Source organism: Notolepis coatsorum (genome assembly GCF_963971535.1).
Source record: "Notolepis coatsorum genome assembly, chromosome: 6".
Taxonomy (NCBI): Eukaryota; Metazoa; Chordata; class Actinopteri; order Aulopiformes; family Paralepididae; genus Notolepis; species Notolepis coatsorum.
Genome location: NC_140170.1, coordinates 104,602,081 through 104,625,268, shown reverse-complemented (window position 1 = coordinate 104,625,268; position 23,188 = coordinate 104,602,081). Strand labels below are relative to the sequence as shown.

General features: G+C 42.9%; 1 protein-coding gene across 1 annotated transcript in view; it reads left to right on the top strand.

Moving 5' to 3' along the window:
- igsf21a (immunoglobin superfamily, member 21a) overlaps window positions 1–23,188 on the top strand; it is a gene marked incomplete at both ends in the record, with an annotated part of 963,192 nt that overhangs the window by 919,803 nt on the left and 20,201 nt on the right. Inside the window, 1 exon segment of the mRNA XM_084316427.1 lies at window positions 21,653–21,753. Within this exon segment, the coding sequence (XP_084172553.1) occupies window positions 21,653–21,753 (101 nt within the window).

The window sequence follows — 23,188 nt, the reverse complement described above, 5'->3', positions numbered from 1 at the left end:
TTTGATGCTGCTTAATTGTGTTACAGGCGAGCAGATTGCGGGTTTAGTGGCGAAACGCAAAACTCAGCGTGACTGACAGGGTAATTCATGGAGCTGTCTGTTGCTAGATTGAGTTAACTCACTGCTGTTATTGAAAAAGTCAACCTGAATTACAGAAGTCAAATGAGAATTTAGACACATTGGCTGATATTGTGGAATAGGGGACCCAAGTGAAGCCTAGCGTTCTGCCAGTAATTTAAATAAGTTCCTCCCAACACGCTCTTGATTCTTAACTCTGCATTGTTTGATGCCAAAGGACGGTCTTTGACTTTCATCACATTTTCTTTCAAGTGGAGAGAGTGATGGGGAGTCGCTGTTATTTGTTTGTAGTGCTGTGAAGAATCAAAGAAAAAGATGTGGTGTTGAATGCAGAATCAAGGTCTCTTTTTCTTTCGGGGGAAAAGTCAGCACTGGGATTTCAAGGGGAATGATCTGAGAGGGAGACAGTCTCTTCTTTTTCTTTGTCATCTTTTCTTTTTTTCTTTTTTTTACAAAGATGGCTTCCAGCGGATCTTATTAACACTTCAAAGCCGCTGCCTTGGCGTGGTCCTCCAGAAGACAAGCTGATGTGATAAATAGAGACATTACCTTCTCTGAGTCGTTGCCTTCTCTGAGACCCCAGTGATGGTCGGAGGTGGTGATGTGACGTTTGCGAATGATCCGATTAGTTTGAGCGGCTCTTTAGTACAAACAAAGGGAACCGAGTCATACTTGGTGGGAGCCGTTATTTTCATAATACACTTCATACAGAGGGTGGAGTTCCAAAAACTGTGACATTGTATCATTCACTTTACTCATGCTCTCTCAATTTAAGGTGAGACACCCCAGGTGAATAGGCTAAATGTGTTATGTACATAACAACTAAGAAAAAATGTATTGCAAGTTTTCTGAGATCTTATGTTTATATATGCAAAATATGCATTACCTAATTAAATATGCACTAATTTGCATATGATGTTTGGGTATAAATACCAACATTGGATATCATCTTAAATTATGCCTATGGGTCTAAAACACCCCTCGCTTATCAATGACTTGCTTGCAGTCAACATGTACGGAACGGATTGTTTTTTCATTGGTACATTTCCGTTTTATACCGTTTTGAATACGAGTATAGTTTTGGAGAGTTCTAGTAATTCCAGAGAAATTCCGCGATAATAGCTCTTTAGTGGAATACACAAAACATGTTGTAATTTTTCGGCTGATTTATGAATAGTTTTCAAATAAACGCTAGATTATCACATATTAGTATATGTGTACTTATGCACGCTAGAGAAGCGGGCTGAAAAATCTATTATCCATGACCTGGTCAGCGCTAACGTCATACACACACACACACACACACACACACACACACACACACAGACACGCTGCGATAGCTGAGAAAAAAACATCTGATTAACCCAATACTGGTAAAATAGAGTCCTTACCTCACATCAGATGTTCTGCAAAAAGATGAATCGAATTCCTGATCGCCATTCCAAATATTGATTGCGTTTATTGATCCAACGTTATAGTCCGAAACACGCTGCTCTGAGGGTCCTCAGTCAATCTGGTAACACGATACTGCTTGCCCGAGATGGGAAAACCCTGGACGGACTTTTTTTCTGATGCACAACCCCAGCCAATCCAATCCAATGATGTGCATTACCATCCGGGAGACGATAGGCGGCGGTATTTGCCCATTTCGAGCTCAGACCCATTCACAATGATAACGTCAGGCTGGATGGATGAAAAATGAATGGATATCGCTAATAAAAGAAATAACGATTAAAAGACGAGAAAACTCATCATTGGCACTCAACGCATGGCGAGTTAGCACGACTAATCTCGTCGTTGGCACTCAATGTGTTAAGCATGTTTCTTTTAATCGAACATTGCAACCTCTGCAACAAGTATGATTCATTTACAATCTCATTTCCCCTTCTACCTACTGTAAGAACGAATCGTGGACATTTTCGAGGACAGGATATGGTCTGAGGACAGTTGGGATGTTGGGATGTCTTGTCATCTTAATATAGGCCCATATTTTTTCATTCAAACTTTGGTGGATACCTAATATCACACTCATGTTAGATATCATACATACATTTGAACGATTTAAGCCTTTGTTTCCAGGGGCTTTAAGTATCTAACTTTGAATTATTATTCACATCACATCGCACAATCACGCGATCTGTCTAACGCCTGTCCCGTCTCCCTGTGAGTGGCTGTCTCGTGGTGATGACCGGAGTGGTGGACGTCCCATGATGATGACCGGGAGGATGCGACCCTCTCTGCGCCACCCCCATGCCTCAAATAGATCCGCCATCAGCTCTATTTTTCAATCTTTTAAAGGTCCCATGCATTATAAATGGCTTTTTCCAGTATTTATCATTGTTTTATAGCAATAGAGGTTAGTATCAATGGGTCTGTGTCTCTAATTACCATATTGACTCATCAGTCTAGTCTCTAGTTCACGAGATCTTCCCTCACTCAACTAAGCTGTTCTGATTTGACGGTTTTGCTGACGTGAATATAGCACTGATTTGCATAACTAACGCCCCCTCTATGGTTGACAGCGACAGCAGAGCGAGTGGAAAATCTTCACTTCCTCAAACAGAGCGAGGCAGATAGTGTAACCCGACACTTCCTCAAACGAGAAAGTGCTCGACTGCGACTCTGCGAGGGAGAGAGAGAGATAAGAGAGGGAGAGATAGAGAGGGGGACCCGTCTTCTCTCACACACGCAGCGTTTACACAGTGCTCCGTGCCTCCGTGTGTCCCTCTCTCTCTCTCCCTCTCTCTCTCTCTCCCTCTCTCCCTCTCTATCTCTCTCTCCCTCGCAGTCAAGCACCAGCATATCACTGTAATATCTTTGCGCATGCTCCCACGCACACGCCCGTATTCCGATCCGTACAATAATAATCACAGGGGTATATATTGTCATTTGAAACAAGTTACCAATGCATTGTCCCGTGGGATTATGCCCCCCCCCCCCCCCCCCCCCCCCCCGCGGCGAAATTGATTAGTATCCCCCTCAGTCTCTCTCTATCTCTCTCTGTGCCAGTCGCGGACTGTGTGGATGACTGTCACTCAAAGTGCTTATGGTCGGAGCCAACACACCCTGAAATCCAAAGTGAGAAAAATTTGGCTTTTGAGTACTTGATTAGAAATATAAAACAATGACGTTTTTTTTTATAAAAAGCTTACCGATGTGTTCAATAGACTCACAGGAATTGTGTAAAGTTGCCCAAATAGTGCTAGGAATAGCAATGCATGTCCCCTTTAAAATGTTCAGTTGCTATTGCATGCACTTATCTGTGTTTCATTACACATATGTGTGCATGCTTACCAACTGTCTTGCCTGTTTTATTGCAACACTAATATCACCGACATCTAAGAAGGGAGATCCCCCCTTGAACAGCCCTTCTAAGGTTTCTCTCCTCCACATTGCCTGCGGTGCATTTTTTCCTATTGCTAGGTTTTAGTGAGTTTTTCATTACCTTCGCGTGGGGTATGTCTGGGAGTGTTGCATTTATTTATAAAAAAAAAATTGGACTTGGTGTTTTTGTTTTGTTCTTGATTTACTGTGATGTTTCTTCTTGACTTGTTTAAAGAAGATGTGTCCGGCCCATTGGGACATTAACGTGTGTTGTCGGGCCTTACAAATAAATTTGATTTGATTTGATTTTAATTTGATCCTAATCTTATCCTATCATTATCCTAGTGATTTATCCACGGATAAACCAAAGATAAAAATGTAAGACTGATAAACCAAGTAACCCCCGCCCCTAAAAAAACAGAACGGAGAGGAAAGGAAAGGAAAGAAACGGAGCCAAAAGATCCGGCTCCCTTCAAAGAGCCGTAACCTCCATCACTAGTCGGAGGTGGAGGGACTGAGACATGGTGAGACTGGGGGGCTGGCGCAGGGTTTTCTTGCTGCGCAGCATCTCACTGTCAGTTATTTCTCTTAGATCACTATCTGTCATTCCCCTTTATAGCCCTCTTCCTATGCTGGTGTGCCTCCGTGGTCACACCGGGCTGACGGACGTGGAGGCTGCCATCTCCATTAAGATGTGGAAAGCCTTTCATAATCTGTCCGTCAAGGTTAGAGAGAAAGGAAAACCTTCTGTGAACAAGGTTGAAACGGCAGGTTTGTGCCTTTAACTGACTGACCATGATCCTAGACCAATACCTAAACAAAAAACGTTATTTAACCTTTATTTAACCAGGCAGGTCAATTAAGAACAAATGCCTATTTTCAGTGACAGCCTGGCGAGAGGAGAAAAGGTCCCCTCAAAGGGTAACAGGGAAAGGGGACAAACAAATGTAATCAAATAGAAAAGAGACAACATCACAGAGGCAAGGGAAACAATTAAAACACACATCAAACAAACATCCAAATACAATTACATACATGATACATGATACATACATGAAGCAGAACAGTCAAATTACAGTTAAAAGGCTGGGTGACAGTTGCAGCTGTGTAATATATAGAGGAGAAGGGGAATCAACATGTGCAACAGTCAGCTAGGGATTCGGCAGAAACATCCTGTTTCTGACAGTTAAAGACTGCATACCTGTGTGCTTTATGTGCGCCTTTTTTCTTTTTGCAAATATAGCTTTTTATTTTCATCACAACCCCAACACCCTCCCACATCAAGACAACACATCAGCAACATGAATAACATTAACATATATACCCACCTGGTACCGTCACACAGAAAAAGAAGAAGAAGAAACAATGATAAATAGATCAATAAAAAAACAGAGGGGGGGGACAGAAGAAAGGCGGCGTGGAGGGAGGAAAGATGCTGAGGGGGGGGAGAGTTGTGAAAAATGGTCACGAAAGCAAGCGATTCCCTTCCTCTGTGAGGGCTGTGTGTGTGTGTGTGGGTCACAAGCAGATAATACGGACTCTTTAAGTTATCCGTGAAACGAATAACCACAAAACAACCTTTACAGGTGGAAGCCTCAAAGTGAGTATTTAAGAAAATAAGTCCAAAAAACAGGACTACACTCAATAAAGAGGTATAGTAGAAAAGTAAATAAGCCACAAAGGCACCTCCTAATAACGGAGTTTATATTGAAAAAGTTAAACAATAAACCTCCACTAAGGGAGTTTGTGTAGAATAACGCCAGTAGCCCAAAACAAGAATGACTACAATAAAGGCTAAATTCTGAATCAGAGATCAGCACTACACTTCAATATAATAAGCGTGGCCAAAAGGATAGCCAACACTAGGAAATGAATAAGCAGTTGACACTGCGAGATCCAAACTTAAATAGACTCAGCATTGCCATAAGCAGAGTTGCACTGAATCAGGTGCAATCAAGCCCACACACCTGCCGACCCATGAGGCAATTAACCACAGAGACCAGGGATTGACAGCTATCCCTCACAGGAGATGAAATAGACAGCTGTCCCTCACAGAAAGGTGAAATAAAGCAAAAACCATGACATCCTCTTCCACAGGGAAAATGCAGAATCCAAAGAGGAAGGGGGAAACAGGTGGTTGAGGGTGATGGGGCCTAATTGGGATGGGAGAAAAAATAGAAAATGGGAGAAAAAGTGGATCAAAAGAAATGATGCAGAAGTTGATACCACATTTTTAAGGGAGGCTAAAGCAACAGGATTTTTCATATATCGGGAAATGGGTGTATGGTATGAGGGACACAAGAGGGTCAGTAGAGAAGATGACGTGCATGACCTGGCTTTGATTGTCACCACCAGAGGGTGAAAGCCGAATGATACCAGGTATCAGAAATGTATGAATGTCAAGTTTCAAGTTTCTTTAATAGTTGTCATATAGAAGTACAGAATACTTTTATACAAAATGCTTCTTACTGTTACGCTCCAGAGACTGTGCTAGACAAGATAAGTATGAAATAAAATAGTATAGCATGTAAAAATAGAAGTAAAAATAGAAGTCAGAGTGTTCAGTATATACATATGTACAATGTTCGATGCAGAATAGAAGTAACTGAGTTAGTTACCATACAATATACAATATACTATGCAATGTACTAATATACAATACTATATAGTGCAAAGCAGAAATGGGATGAGGTACAATTTAGGTACAATTTACAGTAAGGTGTACGGGTTGTAGTGCAAATCCTTTACCAATAAACTGCCCAATAGTAATATAAAGAATTTCGAAGGGTGAGGCCTCAGTTTGCATTTTTGTAAAACAGTTTTACTAATTCATGGAGGTTTACCTGCCCAAATACATGCTGAAATAATTTTGTTTAGAGATTGAAAATAAATGTTGGTGAGAAGGGAGCATGTCTATGTTCCCCGGGTCCCATGTTCCCCGATAGCGATAGATAGTCAGACCACCAGCCCTGATTCCAAACTCTAACCTTAACCAACTTCGAAAGAGTCGCCAAGCTTAACCAATTTGAAACAAGGCGGACATTAATAATTAATCAAATAATAGAAATTAATACAATTTTCAATCAATCAATCAATCGGGGAACATAGGACCCGGGGAACATAGGGATGACCCCGGTGAGAACACTGGAATTGTTTGAAATAAGTAGACATTTGGGAAGCATTTTTACTGTATTTTACTGTATAGGATTTGGTTTGAGACAACAGGGGAGCAAAATTTTATGAAAATAGGACAGTGTGATTATGAGTAATATTCACCCCAAAGTACTGTATTTGAAGCTTTATTGGGATAAGTGAAATGGTAGATCTGATTGTTGTAGATGCAACGCAGGACTATTCATTGGGAAACATTAGCTTTCTTTATACCTGGTGTAGACTCCTTTACATAAGCCTACTGCGAGGGGCAAGTGGACTGGCTTGAGTTAGACGCGTGCTTAAAGAATTCAATGTCCAGAGAGCTCTTATCATTTTCGATATGCCAATCCTTTTATTGACTTATCAACCAAAATATATATACAAAAACTCTTTTTACTAATAACACTGACCGCCGACCTATACGGCACATCTCGAACACGACAAGACACGCTCAAAAACTGTATGGCTATTCCCCTTGCGCACCTGGGGCTCGTCACCCACTGATCAGTATATATGGGTAACCACCCCCTGTGGTGGTTGCCATGGTGACTGATAATGCCAAACCTCTGCACCGTGAGTTAAAATAAAACTAAATAAACAGAAGGGCATATTGGCTCCAACACACCGGCCCCTAATTGAGAATGGCAGGAGGCCAGGAACAATTCAAAATAATATTTACATAATGGAGCCAATAAATGTATACAAAAGAACTCAAAAAACAATTATTTGAATTAGAAGCTTTAAATTGCAGCTTCTTGAAGCAAGCAAAGTTTAGTTACTGGTCTATCCAGTGTGCTCGTTTTTGTCTTCACTCGTGCAGAACGCACCAGTCCTTTCCTGTCAGGATAGGTCTCCAGGACTCTTCCAAGTAACCAGGAACCACGTGGAGCTGTAGCGTCTGCGATCAATACAATGTCTCCAGGGACAAGACTTCGTCTCTCCTTACTCCACCTCTGCCGCTCCTGTAGCAAAGGTAAGTATTCTCTCAGCCAGCGTTTCCAAAAAAGGTCTGAGATGTATTGGACTTGTCTCCATCTCCTTTTGAGGTAGAGGTCAGACTTCTCAAACAATCCAGGTGGCAAGATTGGAATTCTTTTCATTGTGAGAATGTGATTGGGAGTGAGAGCTTCCAGATCGTTGGGATCTCCAGACAACTTAGTTATGGGGCGATCATTAAGAATGGCTTCGACTTCACACAGCACTGTATGAAATCCTTCGTCATTCAAGGTTTGCTGGTGTAGAACTGATGTTAGTATTCGTCGAATCATCCGTATGATGCGCTCCCATGCACCTCCATGATGAGAAGCTGTTGGTGGGTTGAAGCTCCACTGAATTCCTTCTTCCAGAAAAGCTGATTGTATTTTGCTGTGGTTTAAAGCAGCGAGAGCTTCCCTCAACTCTCTTTTAGCACCAACAAAATTGGTTCCGTTGTCCGATCTTAAATGAGAGATGGGTCCTCTTCTACAAACAAACCTGCGTAGAGCATTTATACAGGAGTCCGTATCCAATGAATAAGCGACTTCCAAATGGACTGCTCTACTTGCCATACAGGTGAAAATGACTCCATAGCGCTTTTCAAAGGAACGTCCCCTCTTGACCTCAATCGGGCCGAAATAATCAACTCCAACATTGGTAAATGGAGGAAGATCAGCAACGATTCGCTCTAGAGGCAAGTCTGACATCTTCTGCTCACCCAACTTTCCTCTATGGCGTTTGCAGAAGACACAGTCAGACAGGACCTTTCTTGTTGCTGCATTGGCACTAGTGATCCAATATTTTCGGCGCAATCTGGAGAGAACATGGTTTCTCCCACCATGACCCATCTGTTCGTGGATGTGCTTTAGTATGAGAGTCGATACATGGAGGTCTTTCGAGAGGATAACAGGATGTTTAGATTCCTCAGACATTGCTGCCCTACTCAACCTCCCTCCAACTCTAAGCAAGCCATCCTCCAGAATGGGGTCCAGTTTATAGATGGGACTGTCTTTCTTTACTTCACCCTTTCCAGATGTCAACACAGCAAGTTCATCAGGGAACCTTTGCTGTTGAGTGAAGCGAATGATGGCAGACTCAGCTGTAGAAAGATCATCTGGTGTTAAGTTCTGGTTTCCCAATGCAGCTCTACTTTGTTGCATTTCCTGTTCCACTTTGTCTGCATCTTCATGACTCAGTTGGCTTCTTTTACGACTCATCTCCAATAGAGTCTTTCGTAATTTCAGGATCCAAGCAACGGACCTTTTCAACCTTTTCCAGTCAGAAAAGTAGGTGATCAGTTGGTGTGTGGCACTTGGTGCATCGACAATTACTGCATTGATGTTGAGATCCTTTTTGACCTCAGGGTCATCAGCAGAAATTGTTGTACTGTATTGTAACTCAGGGCCCTCAATCCAACTTCTGTTGGTCAGCAAATCATCCACCGTAACTCCCCTTGAAGTTTTGTCAGCAGGGTTCTGAGTGGTATGAATGTACCTCCACTGCGTGACATCAGATGTTCTTTGGATGGCAGAAATCCTGTCTCGGTGGAACTTCTCATCTCTCCCAAACCTCCTTTTCAGTCCAAGGATGCGTTGCCTAGCAACAAACTGATTGTTTGGCAGAGACACTTCTTTCCTTTTAAAGGGAAGCTCCAAGGTGTAATGTCCGTCTTGCAGTTTGCATGAATCAGTCATGATTTCCATGAACTTCATATCATCCCTCGACATTTCCTCTTTGTCTTCTGATGACCTTTCATTAAAATCATGGTTGTACTGATTGTTCAGCAACTCCTCCAGATTTGTTATAGAGATCCTATTAACAGTAGCAGCGGGGTTGACATTCTCACTCCGCTGCTCACTGTAGCCTGATAGGGGACCATTAACGACCCACCCCAATAGGGTCTTAATGGCATATGGCCCATTGCCATGACTATTCACAACTTCCCAAGGTTCAAGCAATTTGGAGGCATTGGTACCTATCAATAACTCCACATCAGCTTGAATCCGAGGAAGGGCAACCCCATCTAAGTATGGCCACTTAGCCAACTCCTCTTGGCTAATGATGTTACTCGTGGTTACGGGCATCCTCTTCTGGGTGTAGACCTTGGGCAGGTCATAGAACTGTTTCCCAGTGAGGCTGGAGATCTCCGAGTCTGTCAGTATGTAGCTGGACACAGATGCCTTTGGACCCATGGTATGTAAGCTGATTTGTGTTTTCCTTCCTGTAAGGTTCAGCCTTCTCATTAGGGATTCTGAACAAAATGTGTCAGTGCTGCCTGGATCTAAAAATGCATATGTTGTGATGATTTTGTCTCCCTTGCTGGACTTCACCTGTACAGGCAAGATTGACAGAGTCCCATTGCTGCTTCCGGCCCCTGTTTGTCCACATGTTTGCAAAGAGATCTGTGCGTTACTCACCGAAGGTTTCTTTGGCTGGTTTGTGTTGCTTGCTCTCTCCTTCTGATTAATATGAAGAACACTGGGATGGTTTTGGCTGCACACCTTGCAAGTCAAGCGCTTCTCGCAATTCCTGCTAAGATGTCCAATGCGAAGGCAGCCAAAACAGATTCCTTTTTGCCTTATAAAAGTAATCTTGTCCCTGTGTGTCTTCTCCTCCATCTGAGGACATTGATCCAGAGTGTGATTTTTAGAGCAACATACACAAGTGTTGGTGTTGTGAGCAGATTCATTTCTTTGCTTTGCAGGGGTTTCGATGGTAGTAACTGTGGTTGCAAAACTGTCTCCTTTGAATTTGGGTTTAATTTGTGACTTCATTCTGTTCATGTTCATAGGTCTACTTCCTGTACTTGGTGGTGTATTTTGAATGTCTCCGAAGACTGGGTCTGAGACAATCTTTACCTGGCGCTCAATAAATGTGACAATATCCATGAATTGTGGTCTGCGATGGTGTTTTTCCATTATCGAACATACAGAGACTCTCCAATTCTCTCTGAGCTTGTATGGAAGCTTTGAAATCAATACTTTCATGTTCGCTGGCATATCGAGTTCCCTCATGTACTGGACATTCTCCATAGCATTACAGCACTCCCGAAGGAAAAGAGCATAGGCTTGAAGAGATTTTATGTCTTCAGCCTTCACTAGCGGCCAGTTGAGCATCTTCTCCATGTAAGCTGCTGTGATTTTATATTCATCTCCAAAGTGTTGTTCAAGTAGGTACTTTGCCATATCATAGCCTCTGTCTGGAGCCATGTGTTGACAGCTACGTACAAGCTCTTTAGGCTGACCCCTGGTGTACTTCTCCAAGAAGTACAAACAATCACCTCTGTTTCTCGTGTTCTTCTCCACACAATGAACAAAGGCTCTGACAAAGGTTCTGTACTGCAGAGGATCCCCATCAAAATATGGAATCTCTCTTGGTGGCAGTAAGTGAGTGGTTTGCTGCTCCACTAGCATTGCTGTTATCTCATTTTGCCTTTTTAATAGGTTACATACAACTGAGGTTTCATTGCTTTGGGGTGAAATTACAGTTGGGGTCGTTAGCTGCACAGGAGCTTCCATGTGGATTGTATTGTCCTGTGCTCCATCCCAAGACACATGTTGTCTTTGTAAAGATGGCGGTTGTGTTTGAATGGGAGTTGGCTGTAACAACATAGATTGTTGTCTTTGCCAAAATGGGGGCTGTTGAATGGGTGTTGGCTGCATCAAGTGCATAGGTTGTTGCATTTGCCAGGGTGGTGGTTGTTGAATGAGTGCTTGTTGCTGTTGCATAGCTTGTGGTATTTGCCAGGGTGGTGGTTGTTGAATGGGTGCTTGTTGCTGTTGCATAGCTTGTGGTTTCCATAGTGATGGTTGTTGCACATATGATTGCTGTGCAGATGGTTGCTGCAGTTCTGGTGGTTGCATAGATGGTTGCTGTGGTAGTGATGTATATTCTTTTGCCCGAGGATTGAGAGTGACTGAGGGTTCCTTTAACCTTGTTCCTTTCCTGTAGTAGGAGTCCATTCCATCGGACTGTGTGAGTGAAAGAGCTTGGTGACTGGGGGATTGTAATACTGCTATTCTTGCGTTGGTAGCTGCCAATTGTGCATCAAGCTCCATCGTTTCCTTTTTCTTTTTCAGGATCTGTTCCTGCTCTTCCAGAGCGTGTTTATCCTTTTTCAGGATCTGTTCCTTGGCTTCCTGAGCGTGTTTCAGGATCTGTTCCTGCTCTTCCAGAGCGTGTTTATCCTTTTTTAGCATTTGTTCCTGCTCCTCCAGAGCGTGTTTATCCTTTAACGCTGCAGCGTGAATCACAAGTGAAGCTCTATCTGCCTCGGCCTGTAAGCGAGCTGCTGAGGTAGAAGATCTGCTGGACCTGCTGGACTTGCTGGTACCAGACCTTGTGTGACCTTTGTGAGCAGATTTTTTACTTCCCACATTAGAAATGCTGTCATTTGGATTAATTAGATTTTGCACGTCCTCCTCATCCTCATTAACACTTTCCACAGGTTTGGTCATTTTTGTCCATGCATTCATGTGATCAATAAAGTCATTGACATTGATCATTTTGGCTTTGAACCAAATGTCATGTTTTCCCCTTTCCTCAGGAGGTACTATTGGCAACAGAGCCTCCTGGTTTGCTTCTGCTTCCTTGCATATGTGGAGATATTGCATAAATGCGCATTGCACCTCCTGTTTGCATCCACTTTGCATTAACCCCAAAATCGTTTTTTGCAAGTTAGAAGCCTTGTTAAATTTAGATTTATGTAATTTATGTAATGTGTCAATTTTATCCGATAGGGCTTTTGGTGTTAATTTACTCTTGCGTTTTGTGACCTGCTGATCGGTATCAACATTGTGTGTGATTTGACCTGTGTCCACCTCGGACTGTGTTTTAGCCACTGTGGGTGTGGGCTGTGACTTTTCAACCAATGAAGGTTCTTTACAATGAGTTTCAGCCGTGGCGGGCTGTTCAACCATAACGCTGGTCTCTGTTGGATTCTGAACACCTTTATCAGAATTCATTTCAGCAATATAAGACCAACAGATTCAATATGAAACGGTACCTTTGGTTAAATCACAATAAACAAAACCCACAGTTAATCATCACATGACGTTCTAACCAAACCTTGACAGACACACACACGAACGGGTTGCACAACCATATACCACCAATGCATTGGAATTTTCCCTTTTTATATTTTTCTCAATTGACCCTGTGTGTGCACACATTTGTTTTGTATATGGCCATATAAGATATACCGGTAGCGCGCTACATACCTGTTCGTTGCGCAGCGCTGTCGGGGCCGTTTGACTTTATTCTTTGAACTTCGAAAAGTCTTCAAACAGCGCTCCTTGTCCGAGCGCTATTCAACATCAAACAGCGCTCTTTGTCCGAGCGCTATTCAATAAACTGCTTGCGCGCAGGACAGCTCCCTGGTCCGTTCCCTCGCCCAAATGGTGCTGGGGCAGGTGATGCCGTCCGCTCCTTGACGGTGGTACCGTGGACAGCTCCCTGGTCCGTTCCCTCGCCCAAATGGTGCTGGGGCAGGTGATGCCGTCCGCTCCTTGACGGTGGTGGGCTGCTCCTCCCGGTCCGTCCGCTCCCCGACGGTGCTGGTGCTGGGCAGCTTGGTCCAGATTGTCCACGTTCCGCGCAATTCCAAGCGAAACGGTGAACCAAAACAGCTGATCACACGTCCCGCTGATCAGCTGTTGAATCTTGAGCGCAGAGCGCGCTGTCTCGCTGATCAGCTGTTTGAATGAATCTTGAGCGCCGAGCGCGATTATCCTCGTCTTCCAATAAGTAACAAAGGCAATTGTCCATTTCAAACGAAGAGCCTAAGTTTTTGACTAATGTAGACTCCTTTACATAAGCCTTGTTCAGAACCGGGTTGGTTAGTACTCTGTTCCCTCTGCGTTGTGTCTATATCTCTTAAGCTCTGGGAATTACTTCTGCACTTTCTCAACGGTGCAGGCAGACGGAATTAGGAGGAAAAAGGTTATATAACAGTTGTTTAATCAAAGTTAAGTGTTGATACAAATTACAATGAAGAAATGCTATAGTTGTGATCACAAACCCTATGCCGTAAGTGATACAACCAAACTAAAGAAGAAAGCTAGTTGATAAAATTGTTGAAAGTCTTTGTTCTCTGCTTGATAACAAAGAGTTGGTTTTTCCCTCCAAAAAGTTCCTTTGTTTCTTGGCCGTCTGCTGCCTTGTGGATGAGAGGGTAGAGGTCTTGTCCTGTGGTTGGGTTGTTCAGAGTCCCTTTCCCCCATCACACCCAGATCTTATAGCCAAGATCCAGTGTCTCGGAATGATGACATCACCACATTCTTTCCTCCAATGCCAGGCCGGCTAAGCTTACATTTGAATTTAGGGGTTTGGCTTAATAGGCCAACCCCCTTCACATAAACCCAGATCAAAGTTAAGATATATTTCTTTACCACAAAGTCTGCTGACTTTCAATAAATGGCTATCAAATCTAATCATTCTGTTAGCTTACATCCATATTTTATAAACTGAATAGAATATAACTGAATAACAGATCAAATTAGCACTGGATAGAATAGAATACAAATCAATACCATAGATCAAGAGGATAGAACAATCAATTAATCATATTGAACATAAATGAAAACAGAACAGACACATTAACTAATTACCTAATTTAAGTATGACCAAACCTAATTATATTTGAACTTACTTCAATGACTTCAGAATTCAAGATTATAAGTACAATATACCAGGAAATAGTTGCAGCTTGTTTGGAGCTCAAATTAAGGATTTAAACATACATTTAGTTACAGCAATAGTGGTCTCCTCTGTGTGTGTGTGTGTGTGTGTGTATGTGTATGTGTATGTGTGAATGTGTGTGTGTGTGTGTGTGTGTGTGTGTGACTATGTGTGTGGGTGTGTGTGTGTGTGTGTGACTATGTGTGTGTGTGTGTCTGTGTGTGTCACAGGAGACTTCCAGCGAGATAACATGTTTACGTGATCAGTTGGTCTTTTGTTCCTGATCTACAGAGCCCATTGTCTTAAACTCTTCCCAGGACATGGCAGATGGCCCTTGGGTTCCTGTCGTAAATAGAATTATTTGACCACTCACTCCATATGTAAATCGACCTCTGTGTGCCCACAATGGCAATCAGTCTATGTAAACACACACACAATCTATGAATTATTGTTTGAGGGCCAAGTATTTCTACACATTAGTTTGATCATGAGATCTATGTTGGGAATTCTATGTTGGGAATTTACCACACACGCTCAAAAACTGTATGGCTATTCCCCTTGCGCACCTGGGGCTCGTCACCCACTGATCAGTATATATGGGTAACCACCCCCTGTGGTGGTTGCCATGGTGACTGATAATGCCAAACCTCTGCACCGTGAGTTAAAATAAAACTAAATAAACAGAAGGGCATTTTGGCTCCAACACCTGGAATAGGAGCCAAAATCATCTTGAATCAAGATTATATTAGGCATAGAGGTTGCAAGTTTCATAATGTGACGTAAAAGGTCAAATGCAAAGTTCTGTGCCCTCACGACGAATACCTGTTAAGCTGTAAGGTCCCCTTATAATGGGCCCTGCTTTTCTTTATCATAAATCGATCAATAGAGACCCTATTAGATCCCCATGTGGGGTATCATTGGAAAGCCGCCCTCATTGGCTACAACCCTGTCCAAAATATTTCGAGATCGTCAAATGATTGACGGAGCTAGAGCCCCTGGAGGTCGGGGGTGGTAATGTGTACTTTGGCGCACGCCTCACATATCGGCATGTAACTCGAGAACCGGTGAACGGATTTTGTCACCTGAAAGGGCAATTGACAGGCAACAAATAGGGCTTTAATTCTATCTATATATCGGCAAAGTGTTGCGTCACAAATCATCCTCATGAGGGCCCACATGATGTTAAAAGGTTTTAATGTTTTTTTTTGTAGCCAAGAGTAAAGACCATAACCCTATCAAAACAGCAGTCAAAGTGTATATTTTCATTTTTACCGAAAATAAGAATGTATCGGAAAAATGCGAATTATATCTCTTTTATCGTAAAACCGTGAGGAAATGACTAAATCCAGATTTAACCCTGCCATTGGAAAGAGGAGCCTTTTCCATATCCATAGATGTATGATTAGGCCATAATAAGGTCAAGGTCAAGTTCAAGGTCAAATATGAATTTATAATTAAAATCGATTATCATTTATTACTGTATCTACAAATCCTTCTGTTTAATCATCTTCCCTTTATTCATTTGCTTAGATTTCTTTACACTTGATCTCAAGAAGGTGTTGAATGAGCTCAGTGAGCGAAAATCTAAAGAACCTCAATGTTTTCATGGTGTTATTCACCGGCACAGATGCAAAAATGTATCATCATTTATATTCTCCTTTTTTTCATTACAATTTACTCAAGCCTAGTAACAGACACAATATTTCTGACATTGGAAATACATACCCCCAGGTCCCTAGATGTTCCTAGATACCAAGAACATGTAAATTGGCCTTGTAGAAGTGGAGCAATCTTCCATTTACTTAGGCATGCACCTTTAGGCGAAATTTCTGAAAATAGGACTACAGCTTAACAGGTTAATAGGGCAATAGGGGGGAAAGAACATAACTTAATTGAAAGGGGTTTGAATGCCAAAGCAAACAGTAGGGGACTCAAAGGGCACCCTTAAAGGGTACCCAATGAAAGAGCGAAATAGTCAAACTGTGCGTCATTGGTACAGATGCATGCCTGGGGAAAAGTGACAAAATGGTCACCAAAGCCAATTTTTTATTTTTCTCATAAATAATCCCACTCTACTCCATCAAATGCCTTCTTTGCATCCAGCGAAATGATGACTTCAGGGAGCTAGTTAACATGATCAGAGTAAGCAATGTTCATAAGGGTATGTAAGCTAAAGAAAGAATGGTGTCCTCTCGGTGCCTGTCGTTGTGTATGCACGTGTGTTTTTTGCACCTGTCACTGCAAACTGTGTGTGAGAGGGGGAGATACAAAGAGAAAGAGAGTGACTTGCTTGGGGATCTGTTGTTGTGAATGTATAATGACATTTAAAAGTCTAGACCCCGAAGATAAGACAAATAATTTCGCTAGGAAAGGCACAAATATGGTATATAGAGCAGAGTGAAATAATACGAATGCAGCAGCATTAATATCAGGGAGGGCTAGATAGCAAATGACCAGAAGGGTCCTTGATTTGGGACAAGTATAGGCATCCTGCCTTTTCACCATATTCATAATAATTCCAGCGCAATTGTAGAAGCATACATTCTGCCTTCACAATACAGTTAAGTGTATGGTAAGAGCCACCATAGACATCTTCAGATTAGATGGAATTATGTCAAATATTCAACTCAAATTACAAATTTAGAAGATGATATAATGGCATTAGCTGTCTGTGTCACCATTAGGTTTTAAAACAGCTTTGACATGTTGATGCTAAAATTAGATGACACGCCCAGTTGACTCTGTGAAACTCTTGCTTTACAGTATGTCAAAGGCTTTCATATTTTGATGAGGCTTTTCTGTTGCCATATTTGAAGCCATTTGTTTATCAGTAGCTTCTTTAAAGAGCTGGAAAGGCCATATCCAGACATCCTCTCACCACCCGGAGAATAGAGAATATAACAGAAAACGTGCATTTGTTGATTTTAATTGGATCACACTTGAAATTCCAAGCATTCACAAACCTGCTTGGGGCTCTAAATCCATCATGGAGTGGCAGAGTACAAAGACTAATAGTGCTTTTGTTGTGAATGCAGGTCAACGTTTATGTGAAACAAGGAGAATGCATTCTAACATCGTACAGATAGGCTCTCCTCGTTTTTTAAAAGACAATCACGTCTCATTTCATTCTGATCTAATGTAATTACACGAAACAGGGCACCTTAGGATTTCCATTGCTCCTATTCCTTAGCTGTTTTGATTAGGCAGCTGTAAGTGTCTTAATTGCTCCTGGGATGTGTCCTACTGTACACACACACACTCTCTCTGGCTTCTCTCAGGTGTGTTTGGTCAGGAAATGAAAAGGAAGTCTTAGTGGTGCCCATGAGTAATAAATCTCAGATTTAATATTGCCACATGAGACGGAGCGACAGTCTGACAGGCGACCAATGTTATATTACACTTAGTGAATATTCATGAATGGCTCCGTGCTCGCCGTACAAATGGATTGGGGTTGCCTCTGTGAGCTCCACCTCTCCGAGCTTCACCTCTCCACCTCTACAAGCTCCAAGGCACGGCTTCTCTGCCCCCTCAGATTGAAGCCATGAATACAGTGCATCTCAATAATTAAAATCATCTATTTGCCCTGGATTTGCATGGGCTAAGGTGTTTATTATTCAACCACATCAAAAGAGTGGTGGAATTTTCATTTCCCAGCCATGCGTTGTCACATCTACCAATCATTTCCCTGCCAGACCGTGATAATAAAAGAGCAGATGCTCAGTTTCAGGAAGATGTATATGTGTGTGTGTGTCCATCTATCTGTCTGTCTGTTTGTTTGTGTACCGTTATCTGTATTCACCTGCAGTTCAGCTCGGTATTCATCACATTCTCATCTAGCTGATTTAAGTAGCATAGTCCTGCCTGTGGGTTGAATGTATATAATACATTATACAGTGTTGAATTCATCATGATACAATAATCAACCATTCCTTTTTACATTTGGTCGTGTGTGTCTCCAACCATCCCCCCACCCTCGGCTAATACGGCAGGTTATTTTTGTCTCCCGAAGATGTATTTGTTAGCCACGCATGTCTGTCGTGCTCTGTGGCAGGCCTGCTGGTGTTTTGGCCGGGTATTAAAGGCACACCTGATGCTGGAGACCGTGTTCCTACGGTGACCCTTCCCTGAGTGGGTAACGGTTCCTTGTTGTGAACAAGAGAGGTTGGATCTTTCAAGTCTCATGGGACCACGGCTCATTTTCCCTGCGAGGCCATCACCCCCGGAGAGGGCTGTGTTATGTCAGTCACAGTGCATGCTGCCCTAATCAAAGGTGGTGACGTAGGATGCCAACTGTGTTGTTGGAGCCAATCCCAGAAATCAGCCATCATCCTCCCCAGCCATATGCCGGCAAGCTCTCTGTGACGCTGTGACACCAATATTCAAAAATACCCTTTCCGTTAGTGTGTGGGAGTGGAAAGATGGCTCCCAGGCTCCTGTGCGCCAAAACTAGCCCGTAAAACGCTTCTGTGTGGAACAGAGGATACTTATGTCACAATGCTCATAATTATGTCTCTGATCAGTTTGGATTATGCCAGTATCTATTCTGGGAGCCATGTTAGTAAATAACTGCTCATCTTAGTTAAGAGGCCTTTTTCCTGCTCAGATCTTCCTTTGCAATCACCTTCATTATTAAAGGCACAATCTGTAATTGTAAGGTATTTTTCACACACAACTGAAGAGTTTGAGTTGTGGAAAATAAGCAAATCAAATCAAATCAAATTTATTTATAGGGCCCGACAACACACGTTAATGTCCCCATGGGCCGTACAGGTCTTCTTTAAACAGGTCAAGAAGACAACATAACAATAAGTCAAGAACAGAACAAGAACACCATAGGGTCCAAACATTTTTTAGATGAATGCAAATAAATGAAAGAATGCAAGCACTCCCAGACATACCCCACGCGAAGGTAAGGAAAAACTCACTAAAACCTAACAATAGGGAAAAAAGCTCCACAGGCAGTGTGGAGGAGAGAAACCTTAGAAGGGCCGTTCAAGGGGGGATCTCCCTTCTTAGATGTTGGTGATAGTAGTGTTGCAGACGGACAGTTGGTAAGCATGCACTCATGTGTGTGGTGAAACACAGATGAGTGCATGCAATAGCAACTGTACATTTTGAAAAATTAAAGATAGAGCTAATAGCGATAGCAACTGAACATTTTGAAAGATTAAAGATAGAGTTGATAGCGGATCTATTTGAGGCACAGGGGCGGCGCAGAGAGGGTCACGTCCTCCCCGTCTTAGTCACGGGACATTCAACACTCCGGTCGTTGCTCAGGGACAGCCGGAGACAGGGAGATAGGGGGTGGCGCAGAGAGGGTCGCGAACTCCCCGACATCATCGCACATCGCACAAGCATTATTCTTCTCTGATCATACTGTAACTGAAAATATAGGTTTGTGTTTAGGTCTCCAAATGTTTACAAACGTTACCAATGTATACAAACCAATTACAGCACGAGAAACCCTTAAAAAGTAATAGTTTTCTAGAGTTAGTCTCTCATTCCAACATATCTCCAGTGGCTTGTTTTGGTCTTTGACAGTGGGGATACCCTTTTGTTTATGTTTGGATTACAGAGTGTGCCTTTAACACCTTTTTCTGTCCAGTACCTCTTCTGCATCAATCTTCTGGTAAACAATTCGATCAGGTTTTGTTTCCACCCGTTTCATTCAAACGAATCATGAAGTTGTCATTTCTGTTGCTGTGGTGATCTGCAGTATTAATTTGCGTAGTGTGACTCTTACGCCTGTCTTTGCATAGTTGCATAATAGTGTGGCATCAACCTGAAAGCAGCATCATTTCCCTGAACAAAAGATGGACACTTTCCTCCCCATTTCCTAAAAGGATCCCTTGACTCGTCTTGATATATGTGAGCAATGCATATTTTCAATCCCCATTACAAATGTGACAACGGAACCCCTAATCCATTAGGCTGTGAGCCGGGAGTGAGTGGCTGCCCAGGGAAGGGCCTTGCTTCATTAGCTACAGTGGACAGTTGTGCGGCTTGATTCATGGCTGAAACGGAGGTCATTTATCTGTTTATTTATTTATCCTTTAATTTAACTCATCAATGAAAACAAGCACCCAATGATTTATATTGAGAGTTTGGACTTGAATGAATTGTCCAGTGGTGCGTCTCTCACAGCAGTTATTGATAGGCTGCTCCTAGCTTGAAACTCACCACTAGTGCTGCTCTGTAGGTGGTCTAACATGTGTAATTGCACAGTGTGCGGTGTGATTGTCAAGGAGGGGAGGGAGGGGGCATTGTTTTTTTCTATCTTTTTCTCTTTTTCGTTATGCCAATTCTCTTCCTGGTCGTTGCGCTGCCATACTGTTGGTCTGGGGAAGGTGTAGACTACCTCATCTCCTCCAATATATTTTCACCTGACAGATAGGAGTTTCACTGGGAGAACATAACCGGTTCACGCTATCTCCCCCAGATCCCCTCCCTGCTGAACAGGTGCCCCGACTGATTTGCAATGACCCACCGCGAACACTGCCAATTGTGTTCGTAGGGACGACTGACCAAGCCGGAGGTGGCGCACAGCTGGATTCAAACCCAGAGTCTCTGCGGTGGTAGATGAGTGCTTAGACCTCTATATGCTACCGAGCTGCCCAGGGAGAGAGCGTTGTTAATCAACTCAAACAATGCAGAACCAGCTTATGGAGCCCCGAGTTAACCCTCCACTGGCCCACACCACACCATGGGTCCTTGTCAGTGTAGCTCTCCTACGATCTTTGAGGTTCACCATGAAGAGATTACTTCTCTTCTTATGATACTATGCAAATCATCCAATTTATCTCAGCACCAGGCACACAGCACAATCACTGGCTTCTCTAAATGTCAGAATATTAGAGCCCCCCCCCCCCCCCCCACTCCTATTTTCATGCCTGCACCTTCCATTGTTTCAGAGAGTCCAAATGAAAGCCATCTTGGGAGCTGTCTCCCGCACCAAGACAAGGGAATTAGCTCCCTGAGTGTTCCTTATCTCCCCGCCTCCACACTGCTCCTGGCGCGCTCCTATTCTCCTCCAGTAATGAGTATCTACCCAATTTAGTCCCTTCTCGCTACAAGGGGGAGTAAATCCAGCACAGCCCTTTGAATGAAAGCATCTGCAGGTCCCTCGCCTCTCGCCCCATGACCTTAATTGACAGGAAACTGGATTTGTCACCCTAAAAAAAGCCAACTAGTGTCCAGTCCAGCAGGGCCTACTCACTATGTTCAGTGCAATTATGTTGACTCTCTCTCTCTCTCTCTCTTTCTCTCTCTCTCTCAAATTCAAAGGTGCTTTATTAGCATGAATGTCAAAAAAATCAACATTCATTATATTTCTCTCTCTCTCTCTCTCTCTCTCTCTCTCTCTCTCTCTCTCTCTCTCTCTCTCTCTCTCTCTCTCTCTCTCTCTCTCTCTCTCTCTCTCTCCGCACTTCCTTTCTCTCCACAGCTGCTCCTAAAGGCCCTAAACTCCTGATGACCCCCTCTAGGGCAAAGGTAGGGGACACAGTGCGCATCACTGTGCAAGGATTCCAGGTAGGATCTCCTGGGGTAAGTGCATGGGGTTGTATGAAACCAGAGGGCCAAGTTCAGTCTGGGATAGGGGGAGACCAGCGCACATGTTAAGCCTGTCGACCTTTCTGCTATAGTGACCATTCTTACAGAGCAAGGAATATATATACCATATGCATCTTTTTCTTAGTCTGCGAAGAAATCAGGTTGACATTTTCTTTTTTTTATATATATAATTACAATATAATTGTATTTTTTTAATGGGAACCTTGAGAATCTGGTCTGGTGATAAGTGTACAGGCGGTAGAATACAAAAAATATATAGGAATGTTAGTAAAATAGCCCTGCCCTTTGTAGTTTTGTTCCCTGTTTGCATTACCTCTAGCAAATCCATTCGTTTATGAATAACCAAAATATCTGGTGTCTCTTGTTACATCAATGTCTGATTCTGACATTCTAAGCCGACAACAGTCCTCCATGCTACAGTATACTAACTGTTGGAATGCTCCTGCTTGCAGAATACTTGCACCAGATTTGAGGGAGAGAGGTTAAGGGCCCTTTCTCACTCACCCTATTTGTTTCTATTCCGTTCCGTTCTGGCCCGTTCCGAGATCTGATTCGAACTCCCCCCCCCCCCCCCCCCCCCCCCCCCTCTCCCCCCTCTAGTTTGCGTACACACTGCAGTCTTGTTTCGTTCCGGGTTCTGTTTACGGTTTGCCTTTTGAGCGTTTACGCTTGCCGTAGGCGATGATGTCACGTTCCTGTCACGTTTCCTGCAAAGAAAGTCAACAAGGCGGCGCCGGGCGCCACCATCTTTGCCTGTTTACCCATTGCAGCACTTCTTTTTCAGCAAAGTCTAATAAAAGTGCAATAAACAAAACGGATACATTCACTGTGTGTTCTGCCTGTCATTTGTTGATGAAACAAAACTAACATCAACACAAGTGACCACCAAGAGCGGATAGTTTAGTCTAAAAAAAGATCGGTAGCTACATTGTTAGCTGCATGCTAACGTCAATGGAATATGCCATTATAACCCTATAGCATTGTGGCTAGAAGCTAACGTTAGCTCACACTAGTTAGCCAGCACCAAACTGATGATATCGGGAGCTATCAGTAGTTAGATAACATTAGAGACAACGCTGTGTGTATTAAACAAAGGTGAATAGATGACTGGGCCATTTTGTTTAATGCTTGTTAAGTTGAAAGAGGAGCTTTGAGCTAACAGGGGCTGATAGCTAACGCTAGCTCATGTTAGCCAGTGGCAGTGCTCAACCAATCGTTAATGCTAGCAGAATGAATGGATGTAAACTTTATTTAACATATTGCATAATGGGTACAATACAATACGGCTCAATACAAACAATTGTTAAGGGAATGCAGACTGTTGTAGCTTGGACTGGGGTCCTTATAACAATAACTTGACAACAGGTAGCTATTTGGGACACGGAGCTAGTTAGCTTAGCCTGTCCAG